The sequence below is a fragment of the Aythya marila genome (genome assembly GCF_965140915.1).
Source record: "Aythya marila genome assembly, chromosome: 2".
Taxonomy (NCBI): domain Eukaryota; kingdom Metazoa; phylum Chordata; class Aves; order Anseriformes; family Anatidae; genus Aythya; species Aythya marila.
Window position 1 is genome coordinate 143,239,962 of NC_139043.1, and position 24,516 is coordinate 143,264,477.

Sequence of the window (24,516 nt, forward strand, 5' to 3'; positions counted from 1 at the left end):
GTGCAAGGACCATTCCTCAAAACACCCAAGCCAGGGAGTTTTTCTACTGAGGGCACTCAGACCTGCACTCCAGGAACCAGACTCCTGCCTTTAAAACAAAAGCCACCCGCATCAGGCAGGCAGCTCAAAAAGGCAGCTTCAGTTCTCGTTTTATTCTTTGCCCCCGGGGGCAGGAACTTGCAGCAAGGAAGGATGAGAATATGTAATAAAAGGGAGACAGGAAGGTCTCCAGTAGGCTCGGAGTCCTAAAGATAGCAATGAAACTAGCACGAAGGGAAGGAGGAAACCACCCTCCCACATGAGAGGAAACCCCAAAATAAAACCTTTTGGCAGATGGTAAAAGGCTTTAGCATTCAATAAAACGAACAAGCTGCATGAGAATGCAAAAGAGCTTCAAGGGAGACACAGAAAGCACAAACAAAAGAAGAATGAAAAAGCTTGGTTTTCCAGTCATTCTTTTGTGTTATTATTTTGAGTCATTTTTGGATAGGCTTTACCAGCCTTTCTATTTAATTCAAACTATGCAGTTCACAGCTTTCAAGAGACTTACACCTTCATTGCTAATACAAATTACATGAAAGCGAAAAGTTTTCAGTAACTTTTCTGAATTACAAAGCAAAAAGTTAAGTTCCCAATGAGCTCTTCAGTTGGGGCTCTCAGCCTGGTCCTGGCCTTCATGTGCACGACTCGAACCACCTTCAGAGAGGCAAGAAAAGCCACAGTCCCAAAATAATACTAATGGTTTACTATTTGCATCAGGCTCAACCACATCCAGATAAGAGGAGGAACTCAGAGGACAGGACCTGTCTAACCCTAGTTATTAAAGAATTCATAGTCAAGAAAAATTGCCAAAGCACAGGTAATTTATAACCCAGGACAGTTTATAAAATGAGTCCATCACTGATTCACACTAAAGGAACATTTAAATTACAAGTAGGAAAACCACACCGAAACCCCTTAACCCAGAACTTGTAATTTATTAATTTTAGCCTTTTCGGTTGGCGCTTTAATTCTGCTACCAGTGAGCAGTAGTTAGCTCAGGTGAAAAATTCTTCACACAGAAAGTAATAGCATGTGAAAGATGATGCTATGAATTATAGCAAAAAAAAAAAAAATCAATTTAAGGGCATAGCATAACCAAATGCTGCTAACAGGTACAGATAACGGCAGAAAAATTAATATACTAAGGCAGTGGAAGATTGTCGGCAAATTAAAAGTAGGTAACGTCACTTGTTATATACTTCATGCTGAGAAGCAAAAAATGGCAAAATCTACTGCCTTGCTTTTCCTCTATTCATTTTTAGCTAACCCAAATTAGATGGCTAGGCCTCCAGCTGACAAAGGAAAGAGCCTCCAGAGGGCAATGCATTGTGCCTATCATGGGCATCTGTTTTAGAAAGGCACAGATTATCTCTGGAGGTGGCTATCACTCTTCATTGATTACTTGAGAAATGTGAGCAAGGACTTCAAATAGACACCTAACTTTTGGCTGGCTAATGTAAGACACAATAAAGACACTTCAAACTGCTCAAGCTAAAACTTGTATTTATCTTTGATTATGCCATTTTAGTAAAGATCATGAATAGAAAAATAAGATAAAAAAAAAAAAAAAGATTTTGTGGTTTTTATTTTCATCAGTGATTACAAAATTAGGATTTCAAATAACATAGGTAGTGAGCATCATCAAAAGAAAATTTGAGACCTGGTAGGAAATAGGCTTTATATAGCTAAGAAAAAGTTTATAAAGAGATAAATGCATCAAAACTGTATTTTAGATACAATAAAATTGGCAAGGGATCACGGTATTTTTCAATTTTAGAAAGACCTGTGCTGACTTAAAGAACAGAACACTTATGCTTCTGTATTTGCGGTTTTAATTAAGTTACTAAAAAGGGTTATGGATTTGATCCAGAGGTCAGCAGAGTCATCGGTACCCTTCATTGATTTGAATGGGCTTTATAGTCTCATGCTGTAGAGGAAAAATGGGGTTGATCTTGTTCTCATTTTAACTAGTTTCACATTTCACCAAAATCAATGGAGCATTACTTCTTCATTTGCCCTCATAGAACCAAGAGCAAAGTTGAGGTCTCAGATTTTTAAAGTGAGATTATTTGGATAAAACCAACCTGTAGCTGATGGTAGACATAGATCTGCATTCTTCTCAGTAACTGCTCTTGCTATACGCTCACTGCACTAGAATTGATACAGATTGTGTGTGTGAAGAGTATGGACCAAGACTTGAGTCATCTGAAGACTTTCTCAAAGACCTTATCCACATTAATTATAAGCAGCAGAAGCTTAAAGAAGACATCAGGTGCTCCTAATTCTTAGAGATATCCATGATAAAATGAGTCCTCTTCTCTGGTCCAGCATCTGTTTAACGTTCCTCATGTAAATACCCTGGGTTCTGATCATCTGGATCAAGAGAAAACTCTGAAGAAACTTGTAAAACAAATTCTTATACTAGAATTATCATGTGATCAGTTAAACCATGTAGAAGTAGAGTAAAATTCCCATAGTGACAAGTCCCATTATTAGACAGAACCAAAGAGATCTCAAGAACAGCAGTAACAGTATAATAAAGGAAAACATGAGTTGCTGACAAAGCAACAATCACACATTTTAGTGCTTAACACAGCAGCTGATATTTAAGAAGGGAGAAAGAGAACTTATCAACAAACAATTTCAGCAAGCAAGTATCAGTAAACAACAATAATTCACTCCCAAAAACAGCTTATTAGGATTAGAAGAAAATAAAACGCTATTTTCATAGCAACAGCTAAAAAACCCTTTACACCTAAAAGATAGATTTCCAGAAAGAACAACAACAAAAAAAAAAGACAAAAAAACTATTAGATATCTCATTTTAAGAAGATACAACCCAACAAAAAGACATCTGTTACCTTGATGGGCTGTAAGGGCTGGCTACTTTCCATGATCCTCAAAAACTATGATCCAGGTTTAAGTAGAGATCTACAAAAGTCAACAGCATCAGTGATTAGTGTCACAGCCAACAGCTCCACCAGAACAGATGGCAGCTGCAATGCTGGACACATTAAGGTAATTCGTGAGCCTAGAGAAAGATGCATTCAGAAACTCCGCAGGTGACAGCAGATTTGTCAGTGGAGCTGTGGAGGTAGGACTATCCCTCCCTTCCTTTTCCTGTCCCTTTCATGTGAAAAATGGTTTGCTTCAGAAAGTCTTTCAAGTTTGGACCAAGAATTATAACCGCTGTGACACCGGGGGAGTGATGAGCCTGGGGAATTTGCAAAAGTCTATCTGCAACCTTAATTGCCTGACACTTTTAAAAGCCAGTCCATTGTCTAAGATAATGCTGATTGCTTCTTCCGGCATCCAGGAGTCTTTAAACGCGGCCGGACCATCTTGGCACCTTATGACAGAAAATCACAAGGCACGGCTGAATAGCGTTTCACATATCTACGCTCTCTCGAACAAGCTGAAGAAATTCCTCACCAGACAACTGCAGTCTAATCAGCTCTTTAAACACTCAGGCTAAGGAAAAACCCGTGAAGGAAAACTAGAGCAGTAGATACTAATCTCTTGGCCCAACTTTAACGACAATCCTCAGTTACTCAGGAGTTCGTAAAGGAATGAAAGACGAAAAGAAATAGCAATAGAAAGAAGCCTTTCCTCTTTGTTTCTCGAAAAGGCTGGAATGAGCTAACACTTTAAAGAAAGAAGGAAATGTGATTGCTATTCCCCCTCCATCTCTACCTCTGACATAAGCTGAAGAGAAAAGAAAAGAAAAAAACATACTGTCTAGAGGACTTTGGAGAACACATTTTAATAACAGAAGTTTTGCATTACTGCTCCCTGAACAAAGACATAATCAGTTAGAAAGAACCCCTTCTTTTTGCTTTGCAAAACCTTATTTTTCCAGGTCTTTTTCTCAAAACCCATCTCCTGAAAATCCTACACAACAGTGCTCCCTCAACACAGAAAACACGAACTGAACTTCGGAGTCTGTTGACTGATGTTATTGCCAGCAAAGCTTCCTAACTGGTCTCAGTAAATGACAAGGCAAAATTATTTGTTCCAAGACCCAGGTGTTGAAGTGGCTTCAAATGCACCTCACAGCATGAGATGCCAGCTGACGGCAGCTGGGTGTCCCAGGTGAACTGACTGGGAAGACCTGAATCCTATTTCTAGTGGAGAGGGCTCAAAGCTCTACAACCGTGTCAATGTGTATGCCTTCAGACTGCTCTCAAGCTTGAAGGGGAACCTTGACATGCTTTCTTGTTTACATACAAAAGCCTCTACCATGCTTTCCCTATAGTTCCTGAAGATGAGCTCCAGCTCTCTTGTATAATTGAATGAGCGTGCCTGGTCAGAGTCCTGACATTTTGTATCGGGCTGTCTGGATATAAAATGAGATGAGCACTCCTAAGCTCAGATGTTTTCTAATGAGGTTGTCTTCAGGTGGACGTCAGTGGTACAAGCCAAGTGTATGTAAACTAACTCATTTTCTAACTATGTGGATAACTTAGAATAAGCTCTAGGATGTGGATGAAACCTTAGTGTGGTTGAGGAGCTTTTCTTTACTCTTATACTGAGAAAAACAAAGACTTACTCAATGGCCTTACAGATGACACCTGAGTTCTGTAAGGAATGACTCACTGCAGATTTTCACAATGCATCCTTTCTTCACACGGGTAAATTTTAATAAGACAGGTGACTGGGAGTCATTTTTTTACTGGTAAAAACTTTGAAAATTCTGTGAATGTAAAACTACACGTAACAGTACACATTTCAATATTCATAGAATGGCTTGGGTTGGAAGGGACCTTAGAGATCACCCAGTCCCAACCCCCTGGTGGCAGGGACACCTCCCACCAGCCCAGGTTGTCCAAAGCCCCATCCAGCCTGGCCTTGAGCACCTCCAGGGATGGGGCATCCACAGCTTCTCTGGGCAACCTGGTCCAATGCCTAATCACTCTCTGAATGAAGAATTTCGTCCTTATATCTAATCTAAATTTAGCCCGTTTTAGTTTAAAGCCATTACCCCTTGTCCTATCCCTACACTCCCTGACAAAGAGTCCCTCCCCAGCTTTCCTGTAGGCCCCCTTTAAGTACTGGCAGGCCGCTCTAAGGTCTCCCCAGAGCCTTCTCTTCTCCAGGCTCCCTCACCCTTTTTTCATAGGAGAGGTGCTCCAGCCCTCTGATCATCATTTTAGCCCTCTTCTGGGCTCATTCTAATAGGTCCACGTCCTTCTTATACGTTATGATCACACAACACAGCTGTAACTGAACTGAAAACAGAATAATGGGTTTATTTAAAAAAAACATTAATCTGGCCACTAACTTCCATTAGTATTCACGTTGAAAACTGTGGCTGCTGTATTGATGTTGTCATCTGCTGGAATTAGCACTTAAATAAAAAAAAAATTACAGGTGTTTCATGAGTACTATCCTCAGGCTGCATAGAGGAAAATTAAGTATTTGTTGACAGCTGTTCAGAATTTTGTTAGAATTCAGAACTCCTTAATGTCAAGGACCACAAGATCATTGTTAAACACTTCAATATATTACTTTATAGGGAATCAATTTCAATTAAAATCCATTCAAATAGTGACTGGAAAAATTCTATAATATTGATCTTAAGGGGGAACTAGCATAGTTAAAAATATTAATCATACCTGAACATGTCATAAAACACTGGTCTAGTACCTGTGTTTTATGATCATGTCAAATAAAAAGGTTAAAAAAAATCAACCCTGTCCTTTGTGGAAGATGCCAGTGATATGCTTAGTATTACTAAGCATACTGCTTAGTAATAAAATAAAATAAAAAAAAGGGATCATAACACTGCTGACTGACCACGTATGACTGAGTAAATGAAGGTGCTCTATCACAGGAAGCATAAAAGCCATTAAAAGAAAACTTTTATTTGAATAGAACCACATTCATTTTTAAAATTGCATTACAGAAATGCTTTTAAAGAAATTGAGTGAAAAAAGAGAAAGTTTTAAACAAAACACATACTTTTTATATAACTTAGAAAAGCAAGTTTACAAAGGTATAAAAAGGAGAGGGTTTTTCTCCTACCTCCCTTGATTCTTTCCAGTAATTATAAATCTTTATTGCACAGGCCATAAATGCTAGCAACAACAGGAAGAAAAAATGCTTTTGAACTATTTGGCAAAGTCCACCTACAGGGATTGAAAACAGCAAAACTTTATATTTTCAAAAAGGGTTTAAGTGACTTTGGTGTTTGTTAAAAGTACCAATATGGTGAAACACTTTTCCAACAGAACACATTTATGCAGGCGTCAGTAATACTGGTTTCATAAAATCGGAAATACAGTGTTATCTGAGTGCAGAGGGCAATTCATCCAGCTTTCAGAACAGCATTTTGCTGTTCAGAGTTTACATTTAGGCATAGCGAGTAGGAATTGATCTCACCTAATATTAGTAGTCTGCCCTGTAGACAAATACACCTGACAGACATCCTGAGCTTCTACAATAATCAATGGAGAGCAACAGGAACAATTCCTCTGACGTGTTTGAGATGTGACTGGTCTGTACGTGAAATTTAGAGGATGCATGGCTACTACTGCACACACATAATAGTGGGATTACTTCGTCTCTGTAGAAGGCAGAAGAGTCCCAACCAAAGGCACACAAAGGTAGGCTTTGGCAGTTTTGGCTCCACTGAGGATGCCATATTTCCATTTGTAAAAAAAAGATTTATTGTGAAGAACTTACAAAGATGACAAAATAAGACAGATACTACATGGATAGCAAAAGAATTAGGCAGGGATTCTTCCTAATGCAGTACTTCTGGATGGTGGGGAGCACAAGGGGATGAGACCACAGAGAGTACAGGGTTCTTGGCTCTGTCAGAGACAGAGCATTTGGAAGTGGGATACTCTTCTGAGCCAGAAGGACACTACTTGTCCTCTTACTTCCAGCTCTGCTCACTCAAATTGACCACAAAGGTGTTAGCTGATGAAGACTGCATCAACCACAAGCCCAGCAGTGTAAATTCCTATGTATTTTCCAAGGGGTAGGAAGGAACGTATAGTTAGGGCCCTGATTATTTATTTCATAAAACAACTATCAATCCTAATTTTATTCTAGGCCCGATTTCTGGAAAATCTCATTAGAAATGACAAATATGTTACATTGCAAATGGCACCATCTTACAATACGTAGACGTGATTTATTTAAATTCTGTGTGAACAACTGTACCTATTGCTGGAATCCCTTTTAACAGCCTGTTCTTTTCAGCTGGGTGAAAACAAGTCATTTCTGCTGGCATTGATCACTAACAGCTGCTGGTAAATCACAGCCTCTGACTGTTCAAAACTTTCCTATTTGGTTGAAAGTCTTTCATGACTGGTCACAGCACAAACAGCAATATTCTATTTTTTTTCTTAAACCTTTTAGCAAAATTGTTTCTTCTCTTTCCAATTTACACATGAGTGGGGAAATATGCATATATATAAAAATATGTATGTAAGATCTATTCATTCAACACATAAGACAGTTTTAGGTATGGATTAGCTTAGAAGGGCCAAACTCTCCACACCTAATTTTCCAGCATACTGACTTCTAAGAAATTTGAAAAGCAGGAATGAGAAAAAAAAACAAACATTAATAAAACAGTAAGAAAACGAGACAACTGCAATCAATCGTACAAAATGGATAAAACTGCATTCCCGCTAGACTAAGTTGCAATATCATTTATAGAAACATATAAAAATGCAAGCGTCTAATAGTATTATACAGCTAAAATCTTGCTGTAGAAGTTCATCAATACAAATTTCAGAGCTGCATACATTTTTCCTTATTCAAACTCCAACATAATATGCTGTGCATATGGAAGGGCAATTCTGTGCTAAGCACATCCAGACTGCACTACAAGGTATTGGCCAGTGTACTGGAACTTTGTCAGCTGGCTATCTTGGTGATTTCATAAGAATATATACATGTATATATATTAGCATCACAGCAACAGCTAAAAGGTAACTATTAGAACCACAGCAATTCAATGGTCTATCAGGGACTGTTGATTGCACTGTGAAGTATATTCTTCAGGTTAGAAACCAGAAACATGAAATTCAAATAACAGATGCCATAGATGGAACTTGATATTCATCATCACCGAAGCATGTATTTTAAACATTTTATCTGTGCTCAAATAGACACTCCACATACAATATTCTACTACAGCTAAAGCAAATGAAAACTATAGAGAAACCCTCAGTGCATACTTGTAACCTGAAAAAAATCGATTTTCAGAAAACTTAACAGTGCCTAAAATCTGAAAAACCTCTCAGAAACAACCACAGCTTCTAACTACCAAGTCTCCTCTTTAAGTGCTGTATATGTCCTTGACTAGGAGAAAAATACAACAAAGACTGCTCTTTTGTACTCCAGGATGGCAACAAAGTCGTTTTATGGTCTTGGAAGAGAAGTGTTAAGCACTTAGCACAAGTGCTAAGATTCCTACAGCGGCACAGGAGACAACATACAACGGAAGGAAGTGAGAGGGGTAAGGACATATAGTGAAAATAAACCAGGATGGAGAAGATGATTAAAACTTCTTTTTCTATAACCAGGCAATTTACCATTCTGAGTCCTGGAATAGAGTAGTTTATCCCTGGACTTTTGGACAAATTCTGCCAGTATTTCAATGTTATTCTTTATTTTCAATTTATGAGGTCTCTTAGAGATTTTGGAGCATAACAAGAGCACAAAGCAAAGGAAATCAGCTGGGAATTAAGTTTGCTGGAGCTTTTCTGAACTATCAACTGTTTTTTTCTGTGCATTGGATAGATGCCATGTATGCAGCATATGCAAGAAACATTTGCATAGTAATTTGTGCTAGAAGAAGAAAGGCTCTTCCTGACTAGCTGGAAGCTTCCACTTAAGGAAAAGAAAAAAGGTGAGGTCAAGATAATGAAAACAAAAGAAAACGGGTGCCTGGTAAGAGGACAGACAACATTTCAAATGCCTCATGGCTCCAAACACCACCACAGGGACATGAAACCCAAATTCCACAAGTCTTACACACTTCCTCCCATCAGCTGCCTGGGAAGGCAAACACACTGCCTACCTTGACTGCACACAGAGGCAACATCTGCTGTTTTTTACAGACATGAAAAGGAGTGTTTCTGGCGGAAGGAACTCCTGATTCCTTAGATGCCAAAACCTTGAGTCCAGAATGTACCCAGGAAAGAAAACAGTATGTCCTGGAAGTGTAACAGGATCACCCTCTATCACGAACTTCAGCTGTTCAGACTTCTTTACAAGGATGACAGAGTTGTCCTGATCCCAAGAAACGGTTCTTTAAGAGACATAAAAGACACTAGACAACAACAGCTCAGATACTGCTGTATCCATAAAGCCTACACAGCAGGGGGACGGCAAGCTGCAATCTTCTCTTGATTCCAAAAGCCCTTCCAGTCCTGCACTTCAGAAGGCCCTCTGTCCTCAGATCTTCCCACTGCTCAAATCCCCTTTCAGGCAGGTGTGTAATTCCCAGCCATTCGTGCTGTGTACAGGACCCATCACAACGGGGAAGGTCTTCCCTATGTGGGAACTCAGACAATGGGAGTAGGTCTAGCACTTTAAGGCTTTGAGTATGGAAAACGACAACAAACGTCCTCAGACGCGGTCGTGCAAGCTGGAAAGGCAGCGTTCAAATTCCTCCCACCTTCAATACTCACAAGGAAAAAGCGGACAAGGTGAACAGGAATTAGGGTAATGTTTCTGACAGGCTGGGAGGGTTCGGTGCCAAACAGCTCAAACTTTTTTTGCTTGATCATGCCTGCCTTTACTCTAGTACTAAGAGGCTGCTAATACTACAAAAATCCTTATAACAGGTTCCAGTGGGGTGGGATTCGTAGTCCTGGTTTATTCACCACACTGATCCTGAAAGCAATATTTCTGTTAAGAGTTTCCTCTAATGCCCAATGAACCATCCTTCGCTGGAACACGTGGCTCCTGCTTCGTCTTTCCTCAGAAGATGAGATGCACCTTTGAAGGCCCTCTACTTCCTTTCCTCAAAGAATATAAATTCTAGGACATTATAATGCACTTTGAATGGGACTAGTTCGGAAATTGAAGGAAGGAAAAAAGTTCATCTTATTGTGGTTACCAGTGGGTACATATTTTTTTCAGCACTTTAGCACCAGGGCAGGATGAGTATAAAACTTACTGAAGAAATAATGTCAACAGGTATCAACAGCTGTGAAGCTTTTCACTGAAGCATAAACCCTTATTCTAACACATCTTGCTGGCTGGAGATTTTTTATTTTGATATATATATTTTTTTTTAATAAGAAAATGGCACATCCTGTGGCCAGGCAGCATATTCAAGTAGTGTTTTGCCCTATATGAAACTCAGAGAGAAGCACAGGAGTGGCTCCAATGTCATCTTGAATGCAGGTATCTGAATTTAATCTAAATTCAAAAGTGCCTGATAAGCTCAGCCCTATTAGCAGATGGCTGTCTGTGGATACTTTGCAGAGAATCACACATAGCATTGTTCTACCATTTTGAGGACAGTCTCTTCTATGCTAGCCAAAACCAGGACTCACATTGAAAAATCTCAAAATAACTTCTTTGTGTAGTTATGTAGGATTTTTTTTTAAAAAAAAAAAAAAAAAAAAAAAGATCTTTCAACTTAGGTTTAGAGTGGAAACAGTACAATGGTGTTTCCAGCAGTGTGCAGCTCTCCCTAAGAGACACTGGAAGGTATTTTGTCAAATTAGTTCCTCAACATCACTAAGTCTAGGAAAAAAGCAGAGATCAGTAGTTGGGCCTGTACCCTTCTATCCTAGAGCAGGTTGGAATAGCATTTCTGCAGATAATAGCCTCAATCAGGCAGTCCTTACTCCAAAGAAAAGTCTTCCTAAAACTCGAGACAAGTCTTCAATTACACAATCACATACTATTCTGGCTTTAAGATCCCCAGAACAGACTGGATGGTGTGTCCTGAATGAAGAAGAATGAAGCAGTTTTAAGCAATTTTCTAAAACAGGAGTGGAAAAGAATGCTAGTTCTCTGTTGAGTTTTTAAAATGAGGTTAACTTTCTCTGTAGCCAACAGAACACAAAAACACTTAAAATATCTGATAAATACTACATAATGCTGTTTTTTTAAACTCTCCCTGTCCCCTCCAGCTTCAATCAGGATACGAAGTAAAGTCAGTGGAAGTCGTTTTGCAGACATCAATGGGCTCTGAATTAGGACCTCACTGCTTGTAACCCAGCTGGTGTGCTAAATGAATTCAGAAAGGATTTTTAGTGGCTTCTTTTACCTAAAGATCTCTTGAGCTCTGCACTGAGAGACAAGAGGGCTTTCTTTTTCCCATTTTTTGAGGACATTTTGGAGGACAGCAGAGGACAGTGTAGCTACTGCGGCACTGAGGGCTGCATTTTGCAGGTGGAATTTTCATAAAGCAGAAACTTCTGGCATGCAAATCTGTTACTCTTCAGACAAAAAATCTCCAAAACAGAAAAACACTTAGGGAAATCTATTCCAGTAACAACCTTGATTGGGAATGTATAAACCATAGCAAGTGTGGACACTGTTTGAAGAAACTGGGCAAGGGGACAGAACCAGTTTCAGAGAAAAACTGACATCCAGTTTTACAGACTGCACTTGTTTGAGAAAATGCATCTTAACCTTAGTACTTGCAAACAGGCACTCTCAACAGATACACTCCAGCTTGGCGTAAATGAAGTGATAAGGGATAGAAACACTGCTGTCAACCTATCACTCATCGCCCCCTGCTCTGGGATCACACGATTAACACAGACCTGATGCACGAGGGAATGTTCAGTGGACAGCCGTACAGCCCCGTAACTCCTGCTCTATTTAAGCAGGTTAAAACAGAACTCAGTGCAGCACAATGGCTAGTGCCACGCTGGGGGAAGACAGCAGGAGCTGCAGACCATCAGCTTTTTTGTAAGCTTGTGCTGTTTTTCATAAAGCACACGATGGCATGCCTTTATATGATCAGACTAAGCAACACTGCTCTCTCTACAAGGCAGAGAGAGACTACATTAAACACACACCCATACATCAATTGCTGAACTTTCTTTCATAGTTCAGTATGTGTTTATTCATGCCCTTACCAAAGTCCAAATTTGTATCTTCAACTGCACAGACAAGGATTAAATCTCAAAGGATGCTTCACTAAATTCCTTGAAATAGCAGTCACCGCTGTCTGACTGATCATGACTCATAGTTGATGTGTCCGGAGGGAAGCCAGAGAGAAACAGAAAAGGAGAAGCCTGGAAACATATAGTCCTCAATACTAAATACAGGTTCATGCAGAAATCTATCTACGGTGACCGACTGACCCACATTTACAGCTCCTGGATCTTCGCTGTCCCGTATCAGTAGAGTTTACTTCCATAACCCAGCCTACGGCAGTGATGGCTGGCAACCACAACTTTGCAGCCTGTAAACTCTCCAATAACACTTCTTATGTAGGGGAAGAGAGAACTCAGAGAATACTAGAGAAAAGGATGTAGGAATAATGGATGAAAAGATGAATGGATGAAGGGAAGAGGGCTCTACACATCTGGCGAACACACTGGTGCTTCAGCGTGAGCACTGCCTTTGACATGACAAAAGACGAGGTGAAGTCATATTCACAGATCATGGTGATATAAAGGAGCCCTTCGAGCTCCTCATCACAATCCACAAGACACCAAGCCTGAAGGAACTGTTCAGCTCTTTCAGATAAAACGCAGCTTACTCAACTAATCAGAGAGTTTTTCCCCAAACACAGTGAGAAAGGCTTAATCGGGAACATAATGTCATGTGTGAAGGATGTTTTGTTAAAAATATACTGCATGTACTGAAGAACTCTATTTTTTTCATACGATGTGACATATTACAGGCACTGAACCAAAACGCCACAGAAGCGTGTAGTTTATGCTATCTCACTGGACTACCAAACAACGTTTAGCATTGAGAAAGTACTGCAGATATGTATCAAAAGATGTATAAATGTTACTTTACACTGTTACCACAATGACTGCTTTTCTTCTGTGTTACCACAGCTGTTAAAAAGCCCTAATAGAAATCTAATAATGCAAGTCATTATGAAACATCTTAACCTCATTTTGAAAATATGTACAAGCTTTTTTGTTACTCCTGCTTCTCTGTCTCCTAATCAAGATCTCCATATTGAGCCCAGTTTTGCTTTTTCTTAGCAGCATAAATTAGAAGCAACTCTATTCAAGTCAATAAAATTACTCCAACATGAAAAAGGAATCAGCCATCTGCAAAAAGCTGAGTCTAACAGGTAATTTTCCACTGACAGCTCTTACCATAAAACAGGTTACAGAGATTACTCTTTTATCTCACATTGAAAGTAAACAATTAATGCAAAATGTACAGTGTCTATAAAGACAGCATGTTCTCTTCTTGTTCCCTTTATACGTAATTATTTTCATGTTAGTAAGCAGACATTTAAGTGAGACCACCATCAGTGGTAGATGGAGCCTACTCATCATGCAAAACAGGCAACTGAACATCTCTGTTTGTTTGTGCATTATTTTACCTTTTGTTCCCAACTTGGGAAGCATGTGGAATCTACGAGGCATTTTCACGCATCATTTCTTGCTGCAGAATGTCAAGTCACCTTTTATTCCCTCAGGCAAACTTCTCCTACCTGATCTCAAGAGCTGCCCACACCGAAATTATTTTTCATACCTTGTGTAAGCAGCTGGAGGTTTCGGACTTCTTCTCTCACCTTCAGCTGAAGGACTTGCTGCAGAATGTGCTGTCGCAGGCTTTCCTGGGCAATGCCCATTCGTTCAAGCTTTTTGTCAGTAAGTCTCAGCAAAGCACGGCCTGGATGCAAAAGTCAGAAAGAAAAATCACACAAGGATTTCCATTAATGTAATATTCTCACTCTGATGGGCTAGTTTCCTACAGCAAAAACTCCCAGCCCTGAAATACTTCAGTCTGAGATGATAGTCTCCTCAGTTAGGTACTGTTTTACTGTCAAGAGATCTGTGTTCCACTCTTCCCCTTTCTCTTGACTTTATATATTGTTTTGATACTTTGTGAGCCATCTGGACATGGAAAATCGGTATCTGGTGCCATTTTAGATGACCAACTGCTGTAGCTGAGTGCCAGCTGGCCTCCCCCAGAAGTCTACAATTGGTCCAGGTGTCTAAACAGGCCCTCACCTATTATCAAACATGTAAATTACTGTCAAGAAACCACCAGTGAAAGTGAAATTTGACCAATTTAATCAATTTTTAGATACGCTGAGGATGACCGTTGTTGCAATTCAGACATGTTTATAGTGTAATAGCAACACCTCTCAGGAGAGCCCTATACTTGGAGATCCAGCCTTCCAAATCCCTCTAAGCAGTAACCTATCACAGCAGAACAGAAGAAAGAGCCAGAGACTTCCCTTATATATCCCCATACGTCATCTGTATCTAAATCATTCCTGAAAAAGCTGTTTGCCCAGCTACAGAGATTGCCCTATTACAGTCTTTGCAGGCTTTGAACTCTCTGTTCATGACTTAGCTTCTCCATTAGGGTAATGTTGCACCACGGTCCCATGCAGATTGTAGATGTTAAAAACAATCCCCACTCCCCACTTTCTGCTAGTGGAACTCTGACTCCATCTTTTGGGCATCTTCATGCCATGAGCAAACAGGAGGAAGGCTGCACACTGGCAGAGCCAACACTGGAGAAGTATTTGGGCCAAGCAGAGAACCAAAGCATCACGCAGAGCTTTATGTTAGGCAAAAACAAACAAACAAACCTTATTCTCCTTCATTTTCACCAGTTTTGTGAGCTAATACAGGGAGGAGAGTCCTGTGGCCCTCTACTGCCCCTTATTTCCCAATGTCTGTGTTCATCCATCCACAGGTGCCCTGGCCGATGCTGGCAAAGCACACTGGAGCTACACCAATGCCACCTTAGAAAATGGCAAGACGCTTGGTTCAACTTTTTAAACCGAACTTTTTACTTTCTCCAGTTCTAACAACAACCACTTTTAATTATTAAAAATCCCTTTGATTTCTCAGGTTTTATTCTGAAAGCAGAAGAGGACGGTGAAGAACAAGTTACTCTCTCCCCAACACAGCAGCCTCTGTGCTCCCATTAGTGGGGCTTTTGGATGAATGGTGCAATTTAGCTCATCATAAAGCATTACTCAACACAGCAAGATAAGGACCTTATTCAATCTCTTTCTTTACAAAACAGCAATATGGGTACAGGATTTTTATGATTATTTTAATTAAAGAATTTGAGATAAATTAACCACCAATTAATTAAGGGGACACACAAAATTTGCCCCAAACCCAGTAGTTAGCAACCTCCCCTTCACTAACTGCTACATTTCACCCATAAAAAGTTCTGTGAAGTGGTTGCTAGGATCTTGATATGATGTAAATGTAATGTAAAGAGCTGGGATATTATTATTAACAATGCAAGATCTCATTGATCAAATGAAAAATGACAGGGTTCATTCATTTCCTGCCCTTCCATGTCTCTCAAGCATGCAATACCATGGAGGATGACCTTTTGATTAGGAAAACTTTCTTTGAAATCATAAACAAGAAGAATTCTACGGGTTAATGTAATAACAAACTATGGAAATTAGTTCCTTGCGGATCAATGCCAGCTGTCCAATTCCCTTGGTGATAGAGATAGTAATAATGACTTCAATTTTTATGTCGCCTTATCACACTAAAACATCTTAAAGCAATTTACAAAGGATGTACAGCAGCCTAACAGTATGGTCTGTAACGTCAATCTAGCAACTGAAAGCAAACAAAAAAATAAACAAACCATCAGTTTAAAGAGTGCCAACATCCATGTCATCTTAGGGCAGGGAGTCAGCAATAGCAATATGAAAGGACAGACACAGGCCATGTATCTCATTCAGTGTCCTCCACCTCTTTTTGGCCGTGGATATAGCCACCACTCTTTACTTCCTCGGGGGCACCTCTTTATTTCATATTCAAGTCAGTTTTCTACCCCAGTCGCTGCCTTTGGAAGTTGAGTGTGCACAACACAGAGACATCTCTTTTCAACTCCAGGCATGCCAGTTCCTCTGCGGCTTTGGCTCAAAGCACAATGCCATCGGAAAAAAATGTCTTTGACTCATACTATTTGCAGCAGCTTTTACAAGCTGCCTTAAATTAACCCTTGCCTGCACCAAATCCAACTGTGACCTGTTGAGGCAGTGATGAGGCAAGAAGGTAAACATCCAAAGGCAGAAGGTAGCATTTCCAGAATGCAGAAAGTGACCTAACTAAGACAATCCAGTCCTCCCCATACTATCTTTCTTCCCTCTCAATACTCCAAACAACAAAATCCAAGTCAGAGCTGGAATAATTTATTACACTGGTACCAAGTCATGACTTCGAAAAGATAGAGCTAATGACTGGCATCATCAAAGCCAATTAGTTACTAAGACCAAGGTCCTAATAATCAGCTAATGATTTCAGAAGCTTCACTGTACTGCTTCCTGTACTGTACATATCTGAAAAATGCTATGGACTATCTAAGTGTTGTTGAACACTGAGCTTAGAAGTCCAGAGAGGTCGTGGAGTCTGTTTGGAAATTCTAAAGACCTGACTCACAAGGTCCAGAGCAACTGGCTCTAGTTGGCCCTGCTTTGAGCACAGGGACAGGACTAGATGATTGCCAGAGGTGCCCTCCAACCTCTGCTATTCTGTGCTGCTGTGGCTCAACCTTCATGAAGGATCTCAAGATTAAGATCTATTCTCATTGAAAAAGAGAAGAATAATGAAGAAAATTAATAAGCATACACAAAAGATGGTCATTTTGGCAAGCATCGGGGATAAAAGAGACAGTTATGCAGAAACCATTGGGGCTAGATTTTTAATTCTCAGAGCATGTTGGACAGAATAAATTATCAAGAGCAGAACACGTAACAAGCATTAAGGTTTTCAAAGAGTCTACACTGATCTCTGCTAGGACACAAGTATCTCAGCAGAGTATTCCTTATATCTCAGGAAAAGTTCCCAAAACTAAAGAATGGCTCCTACCTCTTTCAAGGCTGTTTTATATATATGTAGAAGTAGCAGCTACATGCATAAAAGACATTAGGAGATTTTTTTTCAAAATCCTCTTGGCCAACAGAACAATAAGGATTGTAGTCACAAACACGTAGGCCTTGGCTCAAGTTATCTGCACGGCAGGGAACCAAATGCTTTTTCAAAAAAAAAGCAACTCTCAGTATCTCTATGCATCTTTTAGCACCTAAAACCCAGCCCTCGCACAGTCAGGAAGGAACAGCCATGGAACGTTCTGAGACACCCCGAGGGCAGACAGAATATAAAATACTTTCCAGCTTAATAATGGATTGATGGCCTAATTTCTTCTAATATGACTTAGCTGTTGCAGATCTCATCTGATCAAGCTGGGATTAGATGAAAATTTAAGTGGAGGGAGAAACATTGCATGCCACAGAACATTAATATGAGTATAAGCATTGGTCCAATGAGGTTGGCATTGGCCCTAGAGCAAGGAATGTGGCGCGGTCGGCTGTACCAAATCACAAATGCTCATACCTCCCCGCACGGGTACAGCCTACTGCTCCTCTTCTTTTCCCTGAGCCTGTGAAGCTGACAGTTCACAGACATCTAGAGGGAGACCATGCTGGAAGACCTGAAAGTATACTTGTACAGGAGGTGAATGCTTAAGGAAGAAAGGGTTTATTAAGTGTAGAAAGAACTGAAAAAATGCAGGAAAGCAAGAGCAAATAGTAGGAGGTTGATCTCATGCAAAACCTTGAAGAGAACTATGGCTAATTTAAAGTTGATAAGATAATGAGCCAAGGGTGGGAACAAACAGTGTGTGTGAAACATGGCCAAGAAAGGTGATCTTGTCTTCTAAGTACAACCTGATAGGCATACATGAATATCAAGACAAAATATTCAGTTTACTGACCGTGGAGCATAGAATCTAACTGAGAAAGAAAGAACAGGACAGAGAACGCAAGGACATTAAAAATGCCTTACTGCCAGACCAGCAGTTCATCCAGCTTTATATTCAGAGATGTATTTAGGGAGATCTATCGAAAGGGTTACTGTCTGAAGTCATTCCCCTTGAACTGTGCCAGCTACACTAGGGATACTAGAGAGTACATCATTTTTAGCACCTACATATTGTCCTGATGTTCATAAATTTGTCTTCTTAATCCTGCTGATACTGTCTGCCTCTGCGGCCTCTTGGGATAGCAAATTCCAGAAGCTCACTGCCCGTTTTTGCCTGTTTTATATTGATTTCTTACTGACTGCTTCAAGTGTTCCCTAGCTCTTGCATTGCAGTATTTGGTGAACAATTCCACAATCAGCTTATCTGTTGCTTTCATGATTTGTAAACCTCCATCATTTGATCATATTTCTGGATGACAAACTTAGAAAAACAGGAACACAGAATTCATTAAACCCCTAAATTATCCAAGCTGAAAACCTGAAAAAAATATTTCCATGCTAGAAAGACTATTTTAAATTGTTGTTGAAATGATTGCATATTCTTACTTAATTGATAATAATGTGCCTCTCTGGTTTTTGTATAGAACAATTTCAGACATATTGCTTTTGTATTTATCTCTTTAGTTCCATTAACATATTAATAATTCTAGTTCACTGCTTTTTTCTACTTGAAATAGTCAGATCACAGCTTTCCTCTTGTTTATACAGGCTGATGTTTGTTTCTCTTCACTTCAGTGCTTGAAAACAAGCCTCCTAGGACTTACCAGGTAAGAAATTTCCGTGACAGAGATAGAGACATTAATATCATTGTTCGGGTGCTGGTGAGACAGAAGTATAAAATCCTCATCACACGCTCAGGAAGGAGGAATTCAGACAAGAACAGGCAGAGAGAGGCTATGACTTTATAGTGAGGAATGGTGCAATTATTTCATGTGAGGATGCTGGATAAATGTAAAGCCACCTACAGACTGAAAACAGCCTCACAATGGCAGTGGAGAGAGATGAGTACCAGGGAAAGAGAAGAATTATTAAACCAAACAGCTAAGTTAAAAAGAGGACAGATGGATATGAACACGATCAAGGAAGCTGGGTTCAGGAAACTTCTGTAAAAGAAGTAGTAGAAATCAGTGATCATGCATGTTTTCAGAACAAACTTGATACGACAATGATATTCATGATAACCCATCAGATCTCATACAGTCCTAGATTTTCTGCTTTCCATATAAGAATTTAAGAGCACGTCTCTTTGTCATGCCAGTATCATCACTAGTCAACCAGACACTTCAGTCACTTCATCATCAATGCCCTGGGGCAAATCTACAGCTTTTCCTGCCAAAGGAGTTAGATCTGGTTCATCTTACTCATTATTTAGCCAGTATAGGCTGTTGGGAAATGGCAGTTGCATTGCCCCTTTCTTTGCCCCACTTCAACTTTCTAGCATCTCTCTAATGAGGCAAGACTCAGTTGCTTCAGAAGCAAAAATGTCAGACTTAGCACTGCAGCAAATACTTCATCGATACCTACTAGCATAGTGGCAAATGCCAGCATAGACAAAGGACAAATTTTTCCCCAAATTTGCTACTGGTAGGTGCCTGGTGCTTCTGATATGATGAACACTTCTCAGCTGGGGACCCACTTAGACAGGAGACATAAGGAATACTGGTATGGAAATAAAGCAGAGGGAAGAGTAGTTTCAAATGATATGGAACAGAAGGAGCAAAGTAGACCCTTCAACCTTGACGAATACAAGATCTCCAGCTAAGGAAGTTCTCTAACATCCGTGACAGTATTCTTGTGCTTTCTCATCCTGTTAGCAAATGCAGAAAACCTCCATGGAGCAGAAGGAACTATTTCCTGGTAAGTCATAGGAAAGGGAGAGGCTCACATCTCCAGCATTCCTCCAGTGGAAGAGAAGAAAGCACAGGAAGACATTTTAGGTTTGCTCATGTATCAAATTAGCTTTTTGACTCGCCTTTATTTGTTAATATCATCATACATGAATAAGATGACTTTCTGTCTCTTTATCACTCATTATTTGCTGGATCTGGATGAGGCCAGCTCGACAGTAAACTTTATGAAAGCAAACACTGCCATAACTGGCCAATTAATGTCTGATTAATCTCAAAAAAAGCAGCTATGTAAACAAAGGCGCTTTCTGAATATTATCTGCATCCTTTGTTTTCACATCATCTCTGTTTACAGTTCTAAAAAGAGGAAGAGATGACTATTGTTACTGCTGCCATTAAGTCTACCATCAAAACAGTTTTTTTCCATAAAAGCCCTCTCAAGTTGCAGTTCTCTTGCACCTTTCTGCCCCTTTTCTGCACTTTTGAGCTACAAGCATGAGCAGGATATGGATGAAAAATAACACAATCTTTAACAACGCTATATTTTCAAATACAAAAATAGCAGCAGCCAAGACATGAATTTGTTTCTAAATTTCTCTGTTTCTGACAAGCTTATTTAGCGGTCAGTAATAAATTTGTGAAGCTATTTAACTCAGATTACTTAGTGTGGCCTAACTTCCTCTCACTTTAGCATTGCCTTCCCAGCTCCCTCCATGTTCCATCCAATAATGATGATCTTTTCTATTCTGAGCTAGTCCTTTGAGCTACGTATCTCCTGGTCCCCAAGGTTCTCTGAAAATGAGCCACCTAAGAATCATTGAATCACTGAATCATTAAGGTTGGAAAAGCCCTCCAAGATCATCTGGTCCAACCTTCCCCCTACTACCAATGTCACCCACTAAACCATGTCCTTAAGCACCACGTCCAACCTTTCCTTGAACACCTCTTGAATTAAGAGAGCAGGAGTCATGGATATTAATTTTAGGGACTTAACTGTAGGGTTATTAATTTTGAACAAACTTTCTTGAAGTCAGTACTATACTCCTGCTCTCTCCTTGGTAGACACTTCAGCCAGCCAGGCATCTCGAAACAGCCCAGGTATCTTGAAAAGTCATGCTAAAGGCAAAATTCCCTCTACAGAAATAGGAGTCTCCTGACACCCACATCCTTCCATAAAAAAATATAAATAAATAAAAGAAATTCCTGCTCCATGACTCATCCACACATCTTCAAGAAACTATTTTAATCATGTACTACCTAGTGGGGAGCATCACACATCTGTATATGTAACAGACTTAGTTATTAGATGTTGAATGAATTGCCCTAGTTTGTAAAGAATTACAAAAATATTCCAAAATAACTTTATTGGAGGAAAATAATGATTCTATATAGAGAAAGGAAGGGGTTAATGAGAAACTATGCATCGTAATTACTGGAAGTGGTTCAGTAAGTAATTTACTGTACTGATGGGAACTATATTGATTCCTTACAAGTCTTGGGTAAAAGACTGTTAGACAGACCTGTTTTCCAGTTGTACATATTTGGGACCTGATGATTTTAATAGGAGGAAATAGTAATAACTTGAATTCCCCCCTGAAATATAAATTCAGGCACAAATCATATTACACCGCTTTGCAAATGTACTGTAAAATGTGAGACAACCATTTTTAGTACTCTCAGGAAGGACCCGATAGGACCCACAAAGTAAATTAAGGATAAATGTAAACCTTTAGCAGGCAGTCTATAAATCCACACTGCTTGTTGTATATACATTTGCCAACCTACTTCCTGGCCATACAAAATTATATATTATCTACAGCTATATATAAAGATGTAAAGACATGTAATAATGCGCTTCTATTATATTGCACATCATATTTTCAAGAAACACAATGCAGGACTATTGTTTGCTGGTATCAGTATGGTAGATTTATTGTCCCCCTATACAAATAAAAAACCTCAAGGTCCTTTTTGTTTGTGATGAAGTGAGTGAATCTGTCAACACCTTTGATTTTGTCTACCATCAGCAGGACACACAGTTCTTCCATTCCCTGTTAATCTAATGTATCTCAGTGTGCAACCCATTATGCATTAGATATCCCATTTCTTTATTAATTGCAAAAAATCACATTAGATCATGCCCGCTGGCAAAACTCATGTTAATTTATTCAGGAGTAAACACACATTCATATATTATAATGCACAGCTTCTACATAGAGCAGATTATGAAAGGGCAAGCCAATTTGGGAAGCATTAGAATCGACTGAAGGCTTTACAGCAAACTTGGGCAAAAGGGTTTCCTGTAACTCCTAATGGTGGACCTTACAAAAATCATTTTTCTTCCAGAAGAATGATAATTTAATACCACAAGAAAAGTAATGACACACACACACACAAAACAACGGTTATTCCTGAGGTGCCCAACTGAACTGGAATTAGGAAATTCTTGAAAGCACGCAGAAGACTGTCTCACCTTTTGGTATTTCTAAAGCAAAAGTGGTTCTGCAGTTCTGCCTAGAAATAAACTGGTGCGTGCATCCAGCAAAGGGGGCAAGCCCACGGAGTACACACGTGAATTCGGAAAAGCTGCCATTTAATTAAGTGAGGAAGAACACCTGCTCCCATCACATGCAGATATATCACTGAGCTCTCTGAACTGCACTATAGTAGGAAACACGAACATGGCTGAAGACTGGGCTCTGGGAGCGTGTTTCCACAGTCCCAGGGACAGAAATTGTCAGTGAATATCATTGCTTGCTCTAATTTGCTAGTGATCAGTCCATCCAATAACTCAAAGATGCTAGGCTGCAAAATACACACCAAACTCACAATTCTTCAGCATGCAGCATATGGAAGGCCAAGGAACGGCAACTTATTTCTATGCAATAGTTTCCTGTTTTTGGTCACGGCTTGGTGGGCAATCTTGGGAACCTTCTCGTCCCTTCTGTGATGCTAGAGAGAGCCTGCCCTGCTTCTTTCTGATTACTGTGTCACACAGCTTTCAGGCAAAATTCTAAACACGGGAAATTTTTAATTCATTTGCTGAGTTTCTTTTAATGCCAAACTTGCAGGAAGCAAGGAGGACCTACATAATGTGACCAGACAGCTTACTGTACTGCAAAAAGAAAGCTGTTGGTCATCATGAGTTCCAGTAGACCAGAATTTAAGACCTTAGATTTTCTAGCAATACTTCCCAATCACTGTTTATTTATGCGTTTTTAAAGATTAAAATTAAAATTTTATTAAATATTAAAATAAACTTTAATTATCCCAATGCTGAGGAACACACAGTATTACTACATTTCCTGGTCTGTATCCCTAGCTCTCCTCTGTTCCACACTGTTATCACCAAGCAGCTTTCAGTGGTGCTTTCTTCCATGCCTATTCTGGCTTTCCCCTCCATTTTTTTAATAAAAAATGAAACTGAGAAAGGTTTCGTGTTAATATTCACGATGTTAATAATTAATGTTAACAAAAATGGAAAATCAAAAGCAGCATGCTCATAGGTTAAGCACTGTAGACTGCTTCAACTCTCCTAACCTGCAGAATCAGGGGCATCCCTTCCTCCCTCCTTCTGCACTACCAGGTCTCTGTGTGGGCTTCTAACCAGAAGCCTGGCACCTCCCAAGCTGCGTGTACCACCTTTCGTGGACCCTTAATTTATAGCTGACCATTTTATAACCTCCAGGAGTATAATTTTCCTATTGTACGAGTCACCTCTAGTTAATTATGTACACAGCCTTGCAGGTACAGATACTAATCTCTTGCTGCGTTGCTGGTTCAGTAGCATGATAAACTTTGTAGAGCTCCTTTGCATTTCTTCCAGCTTTTATTACTGTAGCTGTGAGGTCAATCGGGACATAAGGATTTTATTCTGCTGGCCTATTCCTTCTATTTAGTACTTGACCTACACAAAACAGTGGGACCACATTAATTTTGGATCAGAAATAAAGCAGATACCTGAGCAATGATTTATTCTATCTAATCTGTAAGCAACTGGGTCCTATGAGTCCAGCCCTTATTTTGGGAAATTCTCCTCCCTGTATATACTCCGTGACTCAGAAAGACATTCCATCAGGCATACAGAAACAGGACCAAACCCCAAAATTATTATAATGATAATAATAATAATAATAATAATAATAATAATAATAATAATAATAATAATACACTAAGGTACAGGAATGCTACCAAAGGCTGCAGCCCGGGGCTGCAGTCCAAAGGGAACATGTGGGCCTGAACCAGGCTTCCAGGTGTCGTGATCCTTAGGAAAAATAAAAGCTCGTTTTCCCTACAAGGGTCAGGAAGACGATGTGATGTGTGACACTTTAAATAAAAATTACTACAGTTAGGAGCAATGCAGCTCTCTGGAAAGGAGGGGGATGCCTCATGCCATAACCCCCTGGGGAACATGCTGAACCCCAGCGCTACTCCACTACAGGGCCCCTGAGGAAAGGAGGCCTTGCCTGTAACACACTTGGGGATGCTAGATCAAAGGACAAAACCTCTTGATTGCTGTTCACCATGCAGGAAGGTCTCCTGGGTGCCACTGAGAGCTCCCAGCCCCTTTCCAAGACCAGGCACTGAAGACCAGGCCCCTGTGGCTGTGTTACAGAAGCAGGTGCTCTGTTCCCTGCCCACCAGCGAAACCACTGGCTCCTGGGCAGGCTGAGAGCTCGGAGGCAGGG

General features: G+C 39.9%; 1 protein-coding gene across 1 annotated transcript in view; it reads right to left on the reverse strand.

Moving 5' to 3' along the window:
• SAMD12 (sterile alpha motif domain containing 12) overlaps positions 1 to 24,516 on the reverse strand; it is a 174,452-nt gene that overhangs the window by 73,883 nt on the left and 76,053 nt on the right. The window contains 4 exon segments of the mRNA XM_082755026.1: positions 2,904 to 2,927; positions 2,930 to 2,950; positions 2,953 to 2,973; positions 13,702 to 13,842. Coding sequence (XP_082611152.1) covers positions 2,904 to 2,927; positions 2,930 to 2,950; positions 2,953 to 2,973; positions 13,702 to 13,842 — 207 coding nt within the window.